General features: G+C 41.5%; 2 protein-coding genes across 2 annotated transcripts in view; both read right to left on the minus strand.

Annotated features, from left to right (window-relative positions):
- The window catches only part of LOC112072262 (rho GTPase-activating protein 12), a gene marked incomplete at its 3' end in the record, with an annotated part of 84,410 nt that extends 72,769 nt beyond the window's left edge, over positions 1 to 11,641 (minus strand). The window contains exon 1 of the mRNA XM_024139673.2: positions 11,432 to 11,641. The remainder of the gene's footprint in view (positions 1 to 11,431) is intronic.
- Positions 11,642 to 14,497: 2,856 nt separating this feature from the next.
- Positions 14,498 to 17,326, minus strand: part of LOC112072263 (kinesin-1 heavy chain) — a 56,113-nt gene continuing 53,284 nt past the window's right edge. Inside the window, exons 24-26 of the mRNA XM_024139674.2 lie at positions 16,978 to 17,217; positions 16,733 to 16,868; positions 14,498 to 16,015 (exon numbers count right to left, since the gene is read on the minus strand). Coding sequence (XP_023995442.1) covers positions 16,009 to 16,015; positions 16,733 to 16,868; positions 16,978 to 17,217 — 383 coding nt within the window. The 3' untranslated portion in view covers positions 14,498 to 16,008. The remainder of the gene's footprint in view (positions 16,016 to 16,732; positions 16,869 to 16,977; positions 17,218 to 17,326) is intronic.

Raw genomic sequence — 17,326 nt, forward strand, 5'->3', positions numbered from 1 at the left:
AACCCAGGCCCATTCCTTATGTAGTGCACTACTTTAACCCAGGCCCATTCCTTATGTAGTGCACTACTTTAACCCAGGCCCATTCCTTATGTAGTACACTACTTTAACCCAGGCCCATTCCTTATGTAGTGCACTACTTTTGACCAGGACCCACAGCACCCTATTCCTTATGTAGAGCACTACTTTTGACCAGGACCCTGTCTCTTCATCTAATAATCAATGCCAGACACCATGGTAATGACTGATGCACTGCATTACCACATGTTTTTATGTTCCCCCCCACTTCATTGAAATCACACTTCAGTTATCATAAAACATTATTTTCCATGTTTTAAACGATCGGTTATAAAGGCCTGGGGAAGACTGTAATTGAAATAAAACCAGAGAGGAAGACGTGAACTTTAGGCTACTTGGTGAATTTAAAACATGCATGACAAGACATTGCGAGACGCAGATTACCAAAACATATGGACATCTTTCGTCTGCCTCTCTCTCTCCGGCTAATAATGGAGGTCTGTGTGTATCCTAGCGTATTCATGGCACCGATGTCTGAGGGACAGTCCTGCAAGCACAGAGTAACCTTCTCTTCATTTTACTCATTACAGTAGGCTACCAGTAGCATGTATTGATTACGCTTTCCAGACTAGAGGTCGACCGATTATGATTTTTCAACGCCGATACCGATTATTGGAGGACCAAAAAAAGCAGACACCGATTAAATCAGCCAATTTTTTTAATTTATTTGTAATAATGACAATTACAACAATACTGAATGAACACTTATTTTAACTTAATATAATACATCAATAAAATCTATTTAGCCTCAAATAAATAATGAAACATGTTCAATTTGGTTTAAATAATGCAAAAACAAAGTGTTGGAGAAGAAAGTAAAAGTGCAATATGTGCCATGTAAGAAAGCTAACGTTTAAGTTCCTTGCTCAGAACATGAGAACATATGAAAGCTGGTGGATCCTTTCAACATGAGTCTTCAATATTCCCAGGTAAGAAGTTTTAGGTTGTAGTTATTATAGGAATTATAGGACTATTTCTCTCTATACCATTTGTATTTCATTAACCTTTGACTATGGGATGTTCTTATAGGCACTTTAGTATTGCCAGTGTAACAGTATAGCTTCCYTCCCTRTCCTCGCRSCTCCCTGGGCTCGAACCAGGAACACAACGACAACAGCCACCCTCGAAGCAGCGTTACCCATGCAGAGCAAGGGGAATAACTACTCCAAGTCTCAGAGCGAGTGACGTTTGAAACACATTAGCGTGCACCCCGCTAACTAGCTAGCCATTTCACATCGGTTACACCAGCCTAATCTCGGAAGTTGATAGGCTTGAAGCACAGCGAAGAGCTTCTGGCAAAACGCAGGAAAGTGCTGTTTGAATGAATGCTTACGAGCCCGCTGGTGCCTACCATCGCTCAGTCAGACTGCTCTATCAAATCATAGACTTAGTTATAACATAATAACACACAGAAATACGAGCCTTAGGTCATTAATATGCCGAATGTGGAAACTATCATCTCCAAAACAAAACGTTTATTCTTTCAGTGAAATACGGAACCGTTCCGTATTTATGTAACGGGTGGCATCCATAAGTCTAAATATTCCTGTTACATTGCACAACCTTCAATGGTATTGTCATAATTACGTAAAATTCTGGCAAATTAGGCAGCCCAAACTGTTGCATATACACTGACTCTGCGTGCAATGAACGCAAGAGAAGTGACACAATTTCAACCTTGCGTTAATATTGCCTGCTAACCTGGATTTCTTTTAGCTAAATATGCAGGTTTAAAAATATATACTTCTGTGTATTGATTTTAAGAAAGACATTGATGTTTATGGTTAGGTACACATTGGAGCAACGATACACACCGCATCGATTATATGCAACGCAGGACACGCTAGATAAACTAGTAATATCATCAACAATGTGTAGTTAACTAGTGATTATGATTGATTGATTGATTATTTTTTATAAGATAAGTTTAATGTTAGCTAGCAATCTTGGCTTCTACTGCATTCGCGTAACAGGCAGGCTCTTCGTGGAGTGCAACGTAATCAGGTGGTTAGAGCGTTGGACTAGTTAACTGTAAGGTTGCAAGATTGAATCCCCCGAGCTGACAAGGTAAAAATCTGTCATTCTGCCCCTGAACGAGGCAGTTAACCCACCGTTCCTAGGCCGTCATTGATAATAAGAATGTGTTCTTAACTGACTTGCCTAGTTTATTTAATCTTTATTTAAGTTTTTTTTATTTTAAACAAATTTTAAAATCTGCCAAATCGGTGTCCAAAAATACCGATTTCCGATTGTTATGAACACTTGAAATCGGCCCTAATTAATCGGCCATTCCGATTAATCGGTTGACCTCTAGTACAGATACCCCAAAAAACTACTTAAGTAGTACTTTAAAGTATTTTACTTAAGTACTTTACACCACTGCTGAGTATACAAAACATTAAGAACACCTGCTCTTTCCATGACAGACAGACTGACCAGGTGAAAGATACGATCCCTTATTGATGTCACTTGTTAAATCCACTTCAATCAGTGCAGATGAAGGGGAGGAGACAGGTTAAAGAAGGATTCTTAAGCCTTGAGACAATTGAGACATGGATTGTGTATGTGTGCCATTCAGATGGTGAATGGGCAAGACAAAAAATGTAATGTGCCTTTGAACGGGGTAAGGTAGAAGGTGCCAGGCGCACCGGTTTGTGTCAAGAACTGCAACGCTGCTGGGTTTTTCACGCTCAACAGTTTCCTGTGTGTACCAGGAATGGTCCACCACCCAAAGGACATCCAGTCAATTTGACACAACTGTTGGAAGCATTGGAGTCAACATGGGGCAGCATCCCTGTGGAACACTTTGGACACCTTGTAGAGTCCATGCCCTGACGAATCAAGGCTGTTCTGAGGGGATAAGACGGGTGAGCACATCAGTTCATTTACGAAAATCACAATCCATATAAAGTACAGTCATTTGTTAAATTAGAGGCACGCGTGGAAGTGAAACCATTGTTGACACACTATAAAAGACTGAGATAATGGGAAATCCAATGAGATGGCTGATCTCACTCTGATGGAAGATTCGGCACAAGCTGCATTTCGCATAGAGCTCATTTTTAGAGACAGGTGGGAAATTTTTTGATGGAAAGTACAGATTGGCTCATCAGATAAAATGTCCCGAAACCAATCTTCAAAGATTTTTTGCGAGAATTTTTGATTTTTTCCCCCATTTTTTTTATTTAACCTTTATTTAACCAGGTAGGTCAGTTGAGAGCAAGTTCTAATTTACAACTGAGACCTGGCCAAGATAAAGCAAAGCAGTGCGACACAAACAACTACACAGAGTTATACATGGAATAAACAAACGTGCAGTAAATAATACAATAGAAAAAAATCTATATACAGTGTGTGCAAATGAGGTAAGATTAGGGAGGTAAAGCAATAAATAGGCCGTAATGGCGAAGTAATTACAATTTAGCAATTAAACACTGGAGTGATAGATGTGCTGAAGATGAGTGAACAAGTAGAGATACTGGGGTGCAAAGGAGAAGAAAAAAAATAACAACATGGGGATGAGGTAGTTGGATGGACTATTTACAGATAGACTATGTACAGGTGCAGTGATCTGTGAGCTGCTCTGACAGCTGGTGCTTAAAGTTAGTGAGGGAGATATGAGTCTCCAGCTTCAGTGATTTTTGCAATTCGTTCCAGTCATTGGCAGCAGAGAACTGGAAAGGCGGCCAAAGGGGGAATAGGCGTTGGGAATGACGAGTGAAATATACCTGCTGGAGCACGTGCTACAGGTGGGTGCTGCTATGGTGACCAGTGAGTTGAGATAAGGCGGGGCTTTACCTAGCAGAGATTTATAGATGACCTGGAGCCAGTGGGTTTGGCGACGAATATGAAGCGAGGGCCAGCCAACGAGAGCACACAGGTCGCAGTGGTGGGTAGTATATGGGGCTTTGGTGACAAAACGGATGGCCCTGTGATAGCAAATTGGATGCAGTCTGAGTAGAGTGTTGGAGGCTATTTTGTAAATTACATCGCCGAAGTCAAGGATCGGTAGGATAGTCAGTTTTACGAGGGTATGTTTGGCAGCATGAGTGAAGGATGCTTTGTTGTGAAATAGGAAGCCGATTCTAGATTTAATTTTGGATTGGAGATGCTTAATGTGAGTCTGGATTTGAGACCTACTTTAGAAAGGCAAGCGCATGCCATTCCCCGGTGCACATCCAAGTGCTATCCACCCTCAGGTTCTGGCAACGGGCACTTTTCAGAGTTGACGTCAAGAGAGGTTTCTTTGCCCCTAATGGGTTCCCAAATATGACTAAACTCTTTGGTCCTTTAAAAAAAACATACTTTATCTCATATATCGTGTGCTATAGCTTGGAAGGAAGCGTGATTCTGGGTGACAACATAAGGCTGCTTGTCTCCAGCATTAGGACTGCTTCAGGTTTTGTTTCCTTTCCACGATACTTCTGGGTAGACGACCCGACATTTGAAGAATATTTGCCGTTGCTAAAGCAACTTGAATTGTCCTAATTGGTCCTCTCTTCGTAGCTATGTTTTTATGTTTACTGGTCAAGCCACAACTGAGCGAGACAAATTAAAAACCTTTTGGTTGTACTCAATCTCTGACACCTCTATTTCATGGTACGTCGTTGTATATTTCCCCCCGAGCTTTAAAGGGATGATTTTAACCATATATGGTTAATTAGGGGCATTTCAAAATGCAAATAGACAAGATTGTACACAAACACCGAGGCTGAAAACAATTAGTATTTATCAAATGGTGATCGCCTACCGGTGTGCATATGACGATCATAGGATTGTTTGATAAATCACACTTTTCCTATCCATTCTAAATTCCATTCGTAAGTAGTATTTTGGAATAAATGATACCCCAGGACTGAATAAATGATACCCCAGGACTGAATAAATGATACCCCAGGACTACAACATACAGAGAGCTTCTTGATGGTATTGCCATGGTGTGAGCCCAACTCATCTCCTCCCCAAACGGTGCTCTAGCAATTGAGCCTGTGGATGTCTGAGGTTATGCTGCAACATCCAATGGATGCTAAATGACCTGGTCATGCTAAATAAACTAAATCCTTCTCTAGCCGGGGAAGGATGGGCTGAGTCTGGTTCTTCTGAAGGTTCCTTCCTCCCTGGGCCTGACTGCTGCTGCTGGCATTACATATAAATCAATATCATATGGAAGGTAGAGAGAGAAGCCCAGAGAAATGATCAGACCGTAACCCAGGGATCATCAACTAGACACAGGCGCGGCCCAATTTATTTATTGAGCGGATGGTCAGGGGGCCAGAACATCATTTCAAATCATTTGTAGACTGCAAACTGACCGCAAGAAGCCCAAACAGATAGAATATTTGACTAAAATAATCATTTCAAACCTTGCTTACATTTGTATATGAACACATCTCTCTCTGCGTGGGAATACTTTAGAGGCAGGAGAACACGCAGTGCCTCAGAGTATTCACACCCCTTAACTTTCCCCACATTTGGTTGTGTTACGGCCATCACTGACCTACCCACAACACCCCATAATGTCAAAGTGGAATTATGTTTTTAGACATTTTTACAAATTAATCAAAAATGAAAAGCTGAAATGTCCCAACCCCTTTGTTATGGCAAGCCTAAATACGTTCAGGAATAACAACTTGCTTATCAAGTCACAAAATAAGTTGCATCGACTCACACTGCGTGCAATAATAGTCTTTAACATGATTTTTGAATGACTGTCTCACCTCTGTACCCCACACATACAATTATCTGTCAGGTCCCTCAGTAAATTTAAAAACACATTCTACCACACACCAGGGAGTTTTACCACTGGCTCACAAAGGGCACCTATTGGTAGATGGGTTAAAAAGCAGACATTGAGTATCCCTTTGAGCATGGTAAAGTTATTCATTACACTTCAGATGGCGTATCAATACACCCAGTCGCTACAAAGATACAGGCGTCCTGCCTAACTCAGTTGCCGGAGAGGAAGGAAACCACTCAGGGATTTCACCATGAGACCAATGGTGATTTTAAAACTGTTACAGAGTTTAATGGCTGTTATAGGAGAAAACTGAGGATGGATCAACAACACTGTAGGTTCTCCACAATACTAACCTAATTGACAGAGTGAAAAGAAGGATGCCTGTTCACAGGGATGCAAACTGCTGAGAACCCAAAAAGGTGACACTTTGTTTTGTGTTGCACTGAAACATGCAAAAAACAATCCCTGCTAAGGGAGAGATGCAGGTGAACTAATTAAATAACAAAGAATATGATCTACATGATCAGTCTCTGTGTGTAAAATTAAAAGTGGTTCATGTGAACCTAACTCACAGCTAAAACATGTAAAGAAAGCAATCCAATGTTATTTGTTGCCTAGACTTTACTGCAAAATGACATAAGTCTTTAGAAAAATCAATATTGCAGTTAGCCATGACAGCCTTTACAATAGAACGCTTGTGACCACGACAGCCTTTACAATAGAACGCTTGTGACCACGACAGCCTTCACAATAGAACGCTTGTGACCACGACAGCCTTTACAATAGAACGCTTGTGACCACGACAGCCTTCACAATAGAACGCTTGTGACCACGACAGCCTTCACAATAGAACACTTGTGACCACGACAGCCTTCACAATAGAACACTTTTGACCGACGACAGCCTTCACAATAGAACCTGTGTGACGACGACAGCCTTCACAATAGAACGCTGTGACCACGACAGCCTTTACAATAGAACGCTTGTGACCACGACAGCCTTTACAATAGAACGCTTGTGACCACGACAGCCTTTACAATAGAACGCTTGTGACCACGACAGCCTTTACAATAGAACGCTTGTACCACGACAGCCTTTACAATAGAACGCTTGTTACCACGCAGCCTTTACAATAGAACGCTTGTTACCACGACAGCCTTACGATAGAACGCTTGTTACCACGACAGCATTTACGATAGAACGCTTGTTACCACGACAGCCTTTACGATAGAACGCTTGTTACCACGACAGCCTTTACAATAGACGCTTGTTACCACGACAGCCTTTACGATAGAACGCTTGACCACGACAGCCTTTACAAGAAAACGCTTGTGACCACGACAGCCTTTACAATAGAACGCTTGGGACCACGACAGCCTTTACAATAGAACGCTTGTGACCACGACAGCCTTACAATAGAACACTTGTGACCACGACAGCCTTCACAATAGAACGCTTGTGACCACGACAGCCTTCACAATAGAACGCTTGTGACCACGACAGCCTTCACATAGAACGCTTGTGACCACGACAGCCTTTACAATAGAACGCTTTGACCACGACAGCCTTTACAATAGAACGCTTGTGACCACGACAGCCTTTACAATAGAACGCTTGTGACCACGACAGCCTTTACAATAGAACGCTTGTGACCACGACAGCCTTTACAATAGAACGCTTGTTACCACGACAGCCTTTACAATAGAACGCTTGTTACCACGACAGCCTTTACGATAGAACGCTTGTACCACGACAGCCTTTACGATAGAACCTGTGACCCACGACAGCCTTTACGATAGAACGCTTGTTACCACGACAGCCTTTACAATAGAACGCTTGTTACCACGACAGCCTTTACGATAGAACGCTTGTGACAACACATAAATATTGCACTTGGGGGGAAAAAAAACATCTTAAAGCAGAAATAGAATGAAACAGGCATTCTATTTCTGCTCTATTATAGTAGCCACTATAGACATTGATCAAGTGCACAAGGTTACATGTGTGCAAAAATAACGTTCACTGAGTATAAAAAATGATAATCCCCCCTCACTCAAACGTGTCACTGTCAAGACAACAAAAACTATATATGTGGGCTATACTGCACATTATTACATAGTACACTTTCTACCTGTGGACATCTGTTCTACAATGTGCCAGCAAAAGTGAGAAAGAGGGAGAGTGTTTTGTGTTCCTTTCACCTCTATAGTGGCATCCAGATTAAACCAGGCCCAACTCCAGCTACACTTGATCCCACTTGTTTAACAAGCAACGCCTCATTTTCACCTAATTCTCTCATTCTGAAAAGTAACCACATACTGTAGAGGGAAAAGATTAGTTAATAGACAGTGGTTAGTTCATTAGCTAGTTAACATTTCACACAGATTGCCGGGGTCCAGTAAGCAACTAACGCGTTAGAACTTGAAAAACGGCAAGGAGTCGTATAGTTAATACAATAGCAAATTGGTTAGGTTACTAATGTTAGCTCATCTGATGTTGTAACGTTAGCTAGCTAACGTTAGCTGTCTGACTTTATGAGCAAGCTAATTTTCACACCATAAACTCAATTATTTGATCAGGTGAGTTGACTAATGTTGCTCAACATTTCTCTGGCTAGCTAATGGACAATTCGATACAGTTAGCAAGATACTTAACAATTCTAATACTTGTTCCACCACACTTTTCTCCCTCACCTCAAACTTTCCAAATGTTTTTTGGTTACAGTGATTAGTTTGGTGGCTAGTTTGTGTACAGAATAAGAAATATTCCAAAACATACATCCTGTTTGCAACAAGGCACTAAAGTTAAACTGCAACAACAAAAATATGACAAAGAAATTCACTTTTTGTCCGGAATTCAAAGTGTTACATTTGGGGCAAATCCAATAAAACACATTACTGAGAACCACTTTATATTTTCTAGAATAGTGGTGGCTGCGTCATGTTATTTGTATTTATTACGGATCCCCATTAGTTCCTGCCAAGACAGTAGCTACTCTTCCAGGGTCCAAACACACCAAAGCGTCCACATTACATATAAAACAACAGATAAAACAGTGAACTATGTTTGTACTGAATGAGCTAAAGATAAAACAGTCCATCATATAACATCCCCACATCACCACATATCCACAACATGTTCAATACCACCATACAACAATATCACAATGTGTGTGTATGCATTTATCTGTACCTGTGTGTGTGTCTCTTCACAGACCTTGTTGTTCCATAAGGTGTATTTTTACCTGCTTTTTAAATCTGATTCTACTGCTTGCATCAGTTACCTGATGTGGAATAGAGTTCCATGTAGTCATGGCTCTATGTAGTACTGTGCGCCTCCCATAGTCTGCCTCCCTCCCTCTCTCTCTGTCTTGTGGGGTGTCCGAGCTGTTTAAACTACTAGCACACAGCTCAGTACATTCAGCTTGTCAACACATCTTACAAAAACAAGTAGTGATGAAGACAATCTCTCTTCCACTTTGAGCCATGAGAGATTGACATGCATGTCATTATTGTTAGTTCTCTGTGTGTTTGTAAGGGCCAGCTGTGCTGCCCTGTTCTGAGCCAACTGCAGTTTTCCCAAGTCCCTCTGTTGTACCTGACCACACTACTGAACAGTAGTCCAGGTGCACCAAAACTAGGGCCTGTAGGACATGCCTTGTTGATAGTGTTGTTAAGAAGGCAGAGCACCGCTTTATTATGGACAGACTTCTCCCTATCTTAGCTACTGTTGTATCAATATGTTTTGACCATGACAGTTTACAATCCAGGGTTACTCCAAGCAGTTTAGTCACCTCAACTTGCTCAATTTCCACATTATTCATTACGAGACATAGTTGAGGTTTAATGTTCAGTGAATGATTTGTCCCAAATACAATGCTTTTAGTTGTGGAAATATTCAGGAAGAACTTATTGGTATGCTTGTAATCGGACTGGGGTGTTTTTCAGGACAAAAATAGAAACAGAATAGAGCTAAGCAATCCTAGAGGAAAACTCGGTTCAGTCTGCTTTCCACCAGACACTGGGATATAAATTCACCTTTCAGTAGGACTGAACAAGGCCAAATCTACACTGGACTTGCATACCAAGAAGACAGTGAATGTTCTGAGTGGCCAAGTTACAGTTTTGACTTAAATCTGCTGGATTGACAGAGCCTGAATATTTTTTTAAATAATAAAATGGGCAAATATTGTACTATCCAGGTGTGCAAAGCTCTTAGAGACTTACCCAGAATGACTCACAGCTGTAATCGCTGACAAAGGTGACTCTAACATGTATTGACTCAGGGCCAAGGGTGTGAATACTTATGTAAATTATATGCTTTTAATTTTCAATAATAATAATAAAATTTAAAAAAAATACACTTTCCACTTTGTCATTATGGGGTATTTTGTGTGGATGGGTGAGATTTTTTTTTTAATCAATTTTGAATTCAGGCTGTAACACAAAATGTGGAATAAATCAAGTGGTATGAATATTTTCTGAAGGTAATGTAACTCGATTCGATTGTGTATAACACCAAATAAACTATTTTGTTAGCAAGCTGCAGTTGTCTTACTAGTTATGGGTACTTCTTCATGTAGGAACATGCCAAGAAGTTGTCTGGACACCTGATTTTGAATTGCATTTAATTCAACATCGAGCAGAAATGAGCATTTGAATCAGGAAAGTTTCCTCTCACCTCTGCATGCCAGAATGTTGAATAAAATTAGATTTTAATGTACTTTACCAGTTGTCTGTGCTGTTGGTCGGTTGGAATGTGACAATAGATCCACAGAAAAGTAAAATTATAAAACTTTTCAAAGGGGAAGTGGGTTCACATTTCTATCACCAGAAACACGCGCAGAAACATGTAAACAAGTGCACGAGCTCCGCAGGTAGCCATGTATCTCCTGCATGTACTTTAATATTGTGTACATGCTTCATGTAATATACATCTGAAAGCACTACCAGTGGTTTGAAAAGTTGCCTTAATGATACTTTCCTGTGGGTATACTGTCTCACATTCCTACCGCCAAAAGGACCAACCGCACGGACAACCGGTAATGTCTGATCAAATATAATTGTATTCAACATTATGGCTTGTAGAGGTCGTGTGAGGTAACTTTCCCGATTCAAAAGCTCATTTGTGCCCGACGTAGAATTCAATGCAATTCAACGTTGGGTTTCCAGCCAAGAAGCCACTGAGCAGCTTCCTGGAATATTCATGCCTCCACTCCCCCCTAGGTTAGGTAGCTAGTGTGGGATTATTAGGAGTAACAACGTACAATATTCCTCTATTTCACATTCTAAGGGCACGAAATAAGGAACTCTACCTGGTTTTGGTGTTTCCTCCTAACGCCAGGTACAAGTTCTCATCTAACCTGTAACTTGCTAGTCGACTATATCCAACCACCAGAATCTATCGTGCTGTGGATCAGCGAGTCGGAACAGGTTGCTTCTCATTTCAGAAGGCCAGTGGCTCGTTTTGCTCACTGAAAGCAAAACTCAATTTGTGGGAAGACGCGCTAGTTAGTTAGTTAGTTAGTTAGTTAGTAGGATTAACTACCTAGCAAACTAGAACAGTAAATAATACATTTTTCATTCTCCTGGGAAAGACAACCAGTCATACTCGACATACCTTGTCTTCTGGCCGTAATAATCCTTGTTTTGTCAAAGTAAGCAATTGTGAAGAGGGTATAATTCCATAAACTTTTCGTCTTATCTTTTCGCCTCGACCTCCCTGTCGACACTACACCGTCATCAGTTACAACACTTCTCGCAAGGTAACCGCACTAACTACACACTTTCTCCGCCTTGTTCCACTTTTCCCTGACGTTCCCGTCTGTGCTCGCTCCCGCTTTTGCCTATCTGCCAATTTCGTCAGCTAGCTACCGCTCAAGACAGTCCGCAACCATTTTTGAGGGAGAGAGGAGTGTTGTTGAACTGGCTCCACCTTGTGGCGCAAGAGAAAAGGGCTCCAAACACCTTCGGCGAGCAATGGTGAATTTTGAAACTGCTTCTATCAAGGTTACATACACCCCATTACAACTGAAATGTATGCTGCCCTACAAATGCAAAACGCAGTAACCACGAATTTGATCAAATGTCTTTGGTCTGTTGTAATGGCCAGGTATTTTATCTGATTCATGTGGTGTTTAGTTTCCTGACACAAGAACAAGCCAGTTGATCAGAATATATAATGGAGTATCAGAAATTGCTGTCTGTCTAGAGTCTAGATTGAAGTCCGATGTTGCAGTAAAAATAAAATGTAGTTGCTGCGTTTTGCCTTTGTAGGGCAGTATGGAGCCATTCAAAATGGTTGGTAGGAAATGGTATACAACATCAAGAAGTGATTTCAATAATCACTAAGAATTCTGTGGCATGAAAAATATAACAAATATGGTGTAATGCAAAATTGGAAAAAGGTTTTATGCTGGCAAGGTTAATTTGTATCACTTTTGAACACTAGTCAATATCAACATCAATAGATCTCTTCAACATCTATGGGGGTGCAGGGTAGGGCATTGCCCTCACAAACTTTCATGTTGCCCACCCAAATGATTATGCTTGAGCCAAATTAAAATGTAAAAATGGCAGGATATTAGCTCAGAAACAGCCAACAAATATCTGTACAATAAGAACGCTTGGAGGAGACTGAACGCTTTGAGCACAGAATGAGAATGACACCAGATATGTTTTTCTCATAACGATTTAATCACACATACATTTACATCATGCAGTCAATCCAAAAAGGTGATATCATTAACCTTTAACCTCCCCTCCTCCTCCAATCAGAGCGCTGCGATTGTGGCCCAGTTCTCTATGGTTCCGTCCCAAATGGAACCCTATTCCCTATGTACCAGAGCCCTAGGGGCCCTGGTCAAAAGTAGTGCCCTACATAGGAAATAGGATGCCAGTTGGGACAGACCCAGTACCTTTGTCATTATCTGTAAATTAGAAATTGTTGAGTTACTATTACACAGTAATAAAAAAGTGGCTACGCTTTTCTTTAGAATCAATGCAAACTAATTCATTTGGTTGGTAAACACCATGGACGAATGGCTGTTGATGTGCTTCTTGATCTAGACTTTTACAGTGTTTTACTTGCTATATTGTATTTACTTCGCCACCATGGCCTTTTTTTTGCCTTCACCTCCCTTATCTCACCTCACTTGCTCACATTGTATACAGACTTATTTTTCTACTGTATTATTGACTGTATGTTTGTTTTACTCCATGTGTAACTCTGTGTTGTTGTATGTGTCGAACTGCTTTGCTTTATCTTGGCCAGGTCGCAATTGTAAATGAGAACGTGTTCTCAACTTGCCTACCTGGTTAAATAAAGGTGAAATAAAATAAGAAAATATTTTAAAAATATCAGTAGAACCCTGGGCAGGTAAGGATAAGGTACTAAGCACTTCGAAGACCATGTTGTAAAGCGTTTACTGTTCTAAAAGTTACAAAGAGGAAAACTTGATAGACGCAAAGCATTGTCCTGTCATAGGTATAGGCTACCTACCTCTCCCAAACTAGCCTCTAATAACAGAAAATAGACCACTATACCAATCATGTAAACAAAGTTACATACATTTAAGTTACATTTATCAGATTTTTGAAAATGCTTTACACTTCCCCCTCATAAGTTACCACAGGTATGAAGTGTTTTAAAAACAAACCTAAGTTTAGGTTTACGTTAAAGCGCAAGTGTATCTGGTGACGAGTTCTGAAGTGCTATCCATTTTTATGTATAATCCTTCCAAGACAACAAACGTTAATTTCATAAACACCATCACCTTGTCATGGCTAAAGACTATTCAAAAGATTTAACCCTGGTCACACCTAACAATATATTGTTGATATACAGTATAATCATATTGGACTCACAAGATGTCGGTGGTTTGATTCATGCTGAGCTTCAATCACAGCGATGTTTTTGCAAATGTTTCAGAATTTACACCAGGACATAAAATCAAGGGAAAACGTTTTACTCTCATATAAAAGGGGATTCTGGAAGACATTTAAAAAATGCAAGAAGAGAAGAAGTGTAAAATATATCTGTATAGTCCTTGGCTCCTGACTAGATATTTAATGAATAAACCTTTCCAAAAGACTGACTTCTTTAGGATATGCTGAGTATGAAAGCCCACTATATAGGGAATAGGCTGCTATTTCACACAAAGCCCTAGTTTACCAGGAGACTAAACCAAACTATGTTCCCCACCCGCTCCAGGGTGACGTTGTCCCTAGGTACAGATCTAGGATCAGCTTCCCCTCCCCGAATCCTAACCTTTACCATCAGTGGGGGAAATATAAGACTGGATCAGCAGCTCTTTCACCCTATTCTCCTTCCTAACCCAAGGCCCCGCTCATCTGACTGGCTGATCAGTGGCAAAGGTGGGCCAATCAAACACTGCCATCCCAACCAACCAATCCAGATCCAATTGACTTGTCTAACTAGGGAACAGTGAGACAGATACAGTACAGCAATCCACAGTAAGGTTACATGTGCACCTGACTTTACCGATAAGTAGTAAGTAACTGTTAGCCTTAGAGCTGACTCTATGGGTAGTAACTGTTAGCCTTAGAGCTGACTCTATGGGTAGTAACTGTTAGCCTTAGAGCTGACTATGGGTTAGTAACTGTTAGCCTTAGAGCTGACTCGATGGGTAGTAACTGTTAGCCTTAGAGCTGACTCTATGGGTAGTAACTGTTAGCCTTAGAGCTAACTCTATGGGTAGTAACTGTTAGCCTTAGAGCTGACTCTATGGGTAGTAACTGTTAGCCTTAGAGCTGACTCGATGGGTAGTAACTGTTAGCCTTAGAGCTGACTCTATGGGTAGTACTGTTAGTCTTAGAGATACAGATCATTTAAAATATATATTTTTGGAAAAGTCTCATTCTCAATATAAGGCTCTGGGAAAAGTATTGATTCAAACAAAATAGATGGATAAAATATAGCAGTATCCAATAGCATAGTTGATTAACTTTGTTTAATCCACTTCACATGACAGGGAGGGGAGCCCCTTGATAACAATAAGATACTAGAAACAGACAATGTAAAACAGCAAACAGCCAATATCCTTGGTTTGTTTAGAGAGGAGGTCAGGGCAAAGGTGATGAATGGATGAGAAGACCTAGCTAGGACAGGACAAGCATGTGTGAGCCATCTATCTCAGTGGACCAGTAGTCTATGCATGTGCTCCTATGTGCAGATGGATAAATAACAACCGGCATTTAAAACCGCTAAAAACAGCACATTAAATTGACTGAATAGGCTGTGATAAGGTATAGGTAGTGTCCCAAATATAACCATATTCATTATATAGTGCACTACTTTTGAACAGAGCCCTATTGGTCCTGTTCAAAAGAAGTGCACTATATAAGGGAAAGGCTGTCATTTGGGACGCAGACATGACAGCTCGCTCCTGATTGGACTCCTCTTTCCTTCTCACACACGTTTAATGTAGCCACCTCACCAGCATGTCGCTTTATTTCCCTTACAGTAAAAACAATGGCCACCACAGGTATTCTGTCATGAAATAAATCCACACTGTAGTCCACCTCTTGGCATTTCAAATCCAAACACCTCATAAGGAGGCAGGTACAGAGCCATGTTACACCTGTACAATAGGACAGTAGTGCTCGATAGCCATCTATTCGGTTCAGACTTTTTAACAAGCTTGTAAAATCTATTCAGAGAAAGAAGTGTTGTACAACCAGGAGGATAATAAGGAAATGTGCTGTACAAGAGATTAGTGAAATAACATCTGTGTCATCAATCATCTTTTTCTTTCTTTTTTTCCCAGTCGCTTTTTATGTTTTCCTCTCACCTCTTTTGAAATCCTGGTTACAGTACATTCAACTTGGCACAGTGCAGACTAAACCTTAAGACACAGATGACAACAAACTGTGCAACGAAACAAAGCTACACATTCAAGTCACATGTCGTTCATAACACCAAGACTCTGTGGTTGGTGGATGTTGTGTTGTTTTGTATATTAAATTCATTTCTGTAGTTGTTGTTCATGTTTGTTTCAGAGAGAAGAAACATGAGGGGAGGTGGATCTGTACAGGCAAGGAATATTTATATATTTATATTAAAACTCCTCCCTCACTCTAATATATACCCTGCAAGGAGCCAATGGCTGTAATGGGATGACAGGTTGTCAGGGTGATATCCTTCTGCTTCTTCTGTGGTCACGCCCCATCCTGTCCTCAGCTGCTTCAGAGGCGAGAGGAGGAGAGGAAAATGTTGTGGGGAGAAGAGAGAGGGGGAGAAGTGGGGGAGAGATAGAGGAGGGAGGTGGGAAGAGGGAATATGGGGAGGAGAAGGAAGGTAGGAGAGGGAGAGAGGGCTGTTAGTGGACTTCACCAAGAGATTATTAACACAAATTCTTACTGGCATCTTCCTAGAGTGATGTACATGTGGTAATGCGATCAGCACGGGTTAGCAAAAAACAAATATGACTCATATCACCACGGAATCCTTGCTAGCTATGTCCTCCAGAAAAGTCAAGGCCTTTCAACCACACAGCAGTTTTCTTCAAAGCTTTACTATTTCTAATCTGTTCATCTATYGTAGGAAATCCTTTCAAAAGACTTCTAAACTCCCAGGCTCTGTGCAGCAGGTTAGCTGTCACTCACACAAGCCTCACCCATTAAAAAGGTAGTTCACCCAAATTGCTAAGTGACACATGTTTCCTCACCCGGTAAGCAGTCTGTGGATAAGGTAAGACAGCAACCCATGCTTTGCTTTGTTATGTGTTATGGCTATCATGCCGGCAGTGACCTGTCTGTCTCATCTTTGTATCAGTTCCTGTCTCTACTCTAGCCCCCTGACCTCTGACCTGACCTCAGCGGTCTGAGACCAGACTCTCCCTCTGTTCCTCAAATTCTACAGTATATTATCCTCATTGAGGCAGTAGTCTCAGTCACTCACTTCTGGTCTGGCTTCACGCCTCCTCCTCCCCTGATGGCCACGGTCTGGCTGTTCTGGTAGAAACCCCCTCCGCTGCGGTTCACATTGGGGTGGGTGGGGGACGCCACTGGGGGCTGGCCAGGACGAATGGGTTTGGCTGTAGAGGGGGTGGAGGGAGAAACACAAGAGTTTAGGAACGGCATCCATTCATATACTGAACAACAATTTTGCACTACATTATGGGAGGTGTGTGTGTCTCTCCTCACCGATCTGAGCGGAGTGGCCCCTCCTGGCCATGTTCTTGGCCCTGACGGCCTCTTTGATGCGGTCCACCTCCTGCTGGTAGCGTTTGCGGTCGCGTGCGGCGTTCTCTTTGGCCTCCTTCAGGGCCGACTCCAGGGCCTTGACCCGCTCAGCCGTAGCACGCAGACGCTTCTCCAGTTTAGGAAGCTCACAGCGCAGGTCTGCATTATCACGCACCAGCTGACAAAAGGAGGGAGGGAGAACACAACAAGTTAGTGATCTCCTAAAGCACTAGAAGTGTAGCCTGAGTGCCAGTCTGTTAGTGCTAGCATGTCAACTGCTCGTCACTCACGGTCATGTTTGGCTTGACAA

Source organism: Salvelinus sp. IW2-2015, unplaced genomic scaffold (genome assembly GCF_002910315.2).
Source record: "Salvelinus sp. IW2-2015 unplaced genomic scaffold, ASM291031v2 Un_scaffold1867, whole genome shotgun sequence".
NCBI lineage: Eukaryota > Metazoa > Chordata > Actinopteri > Salmoniformes > Salmonidae > Salvelinus > Salvelinus sp. IW2-2015.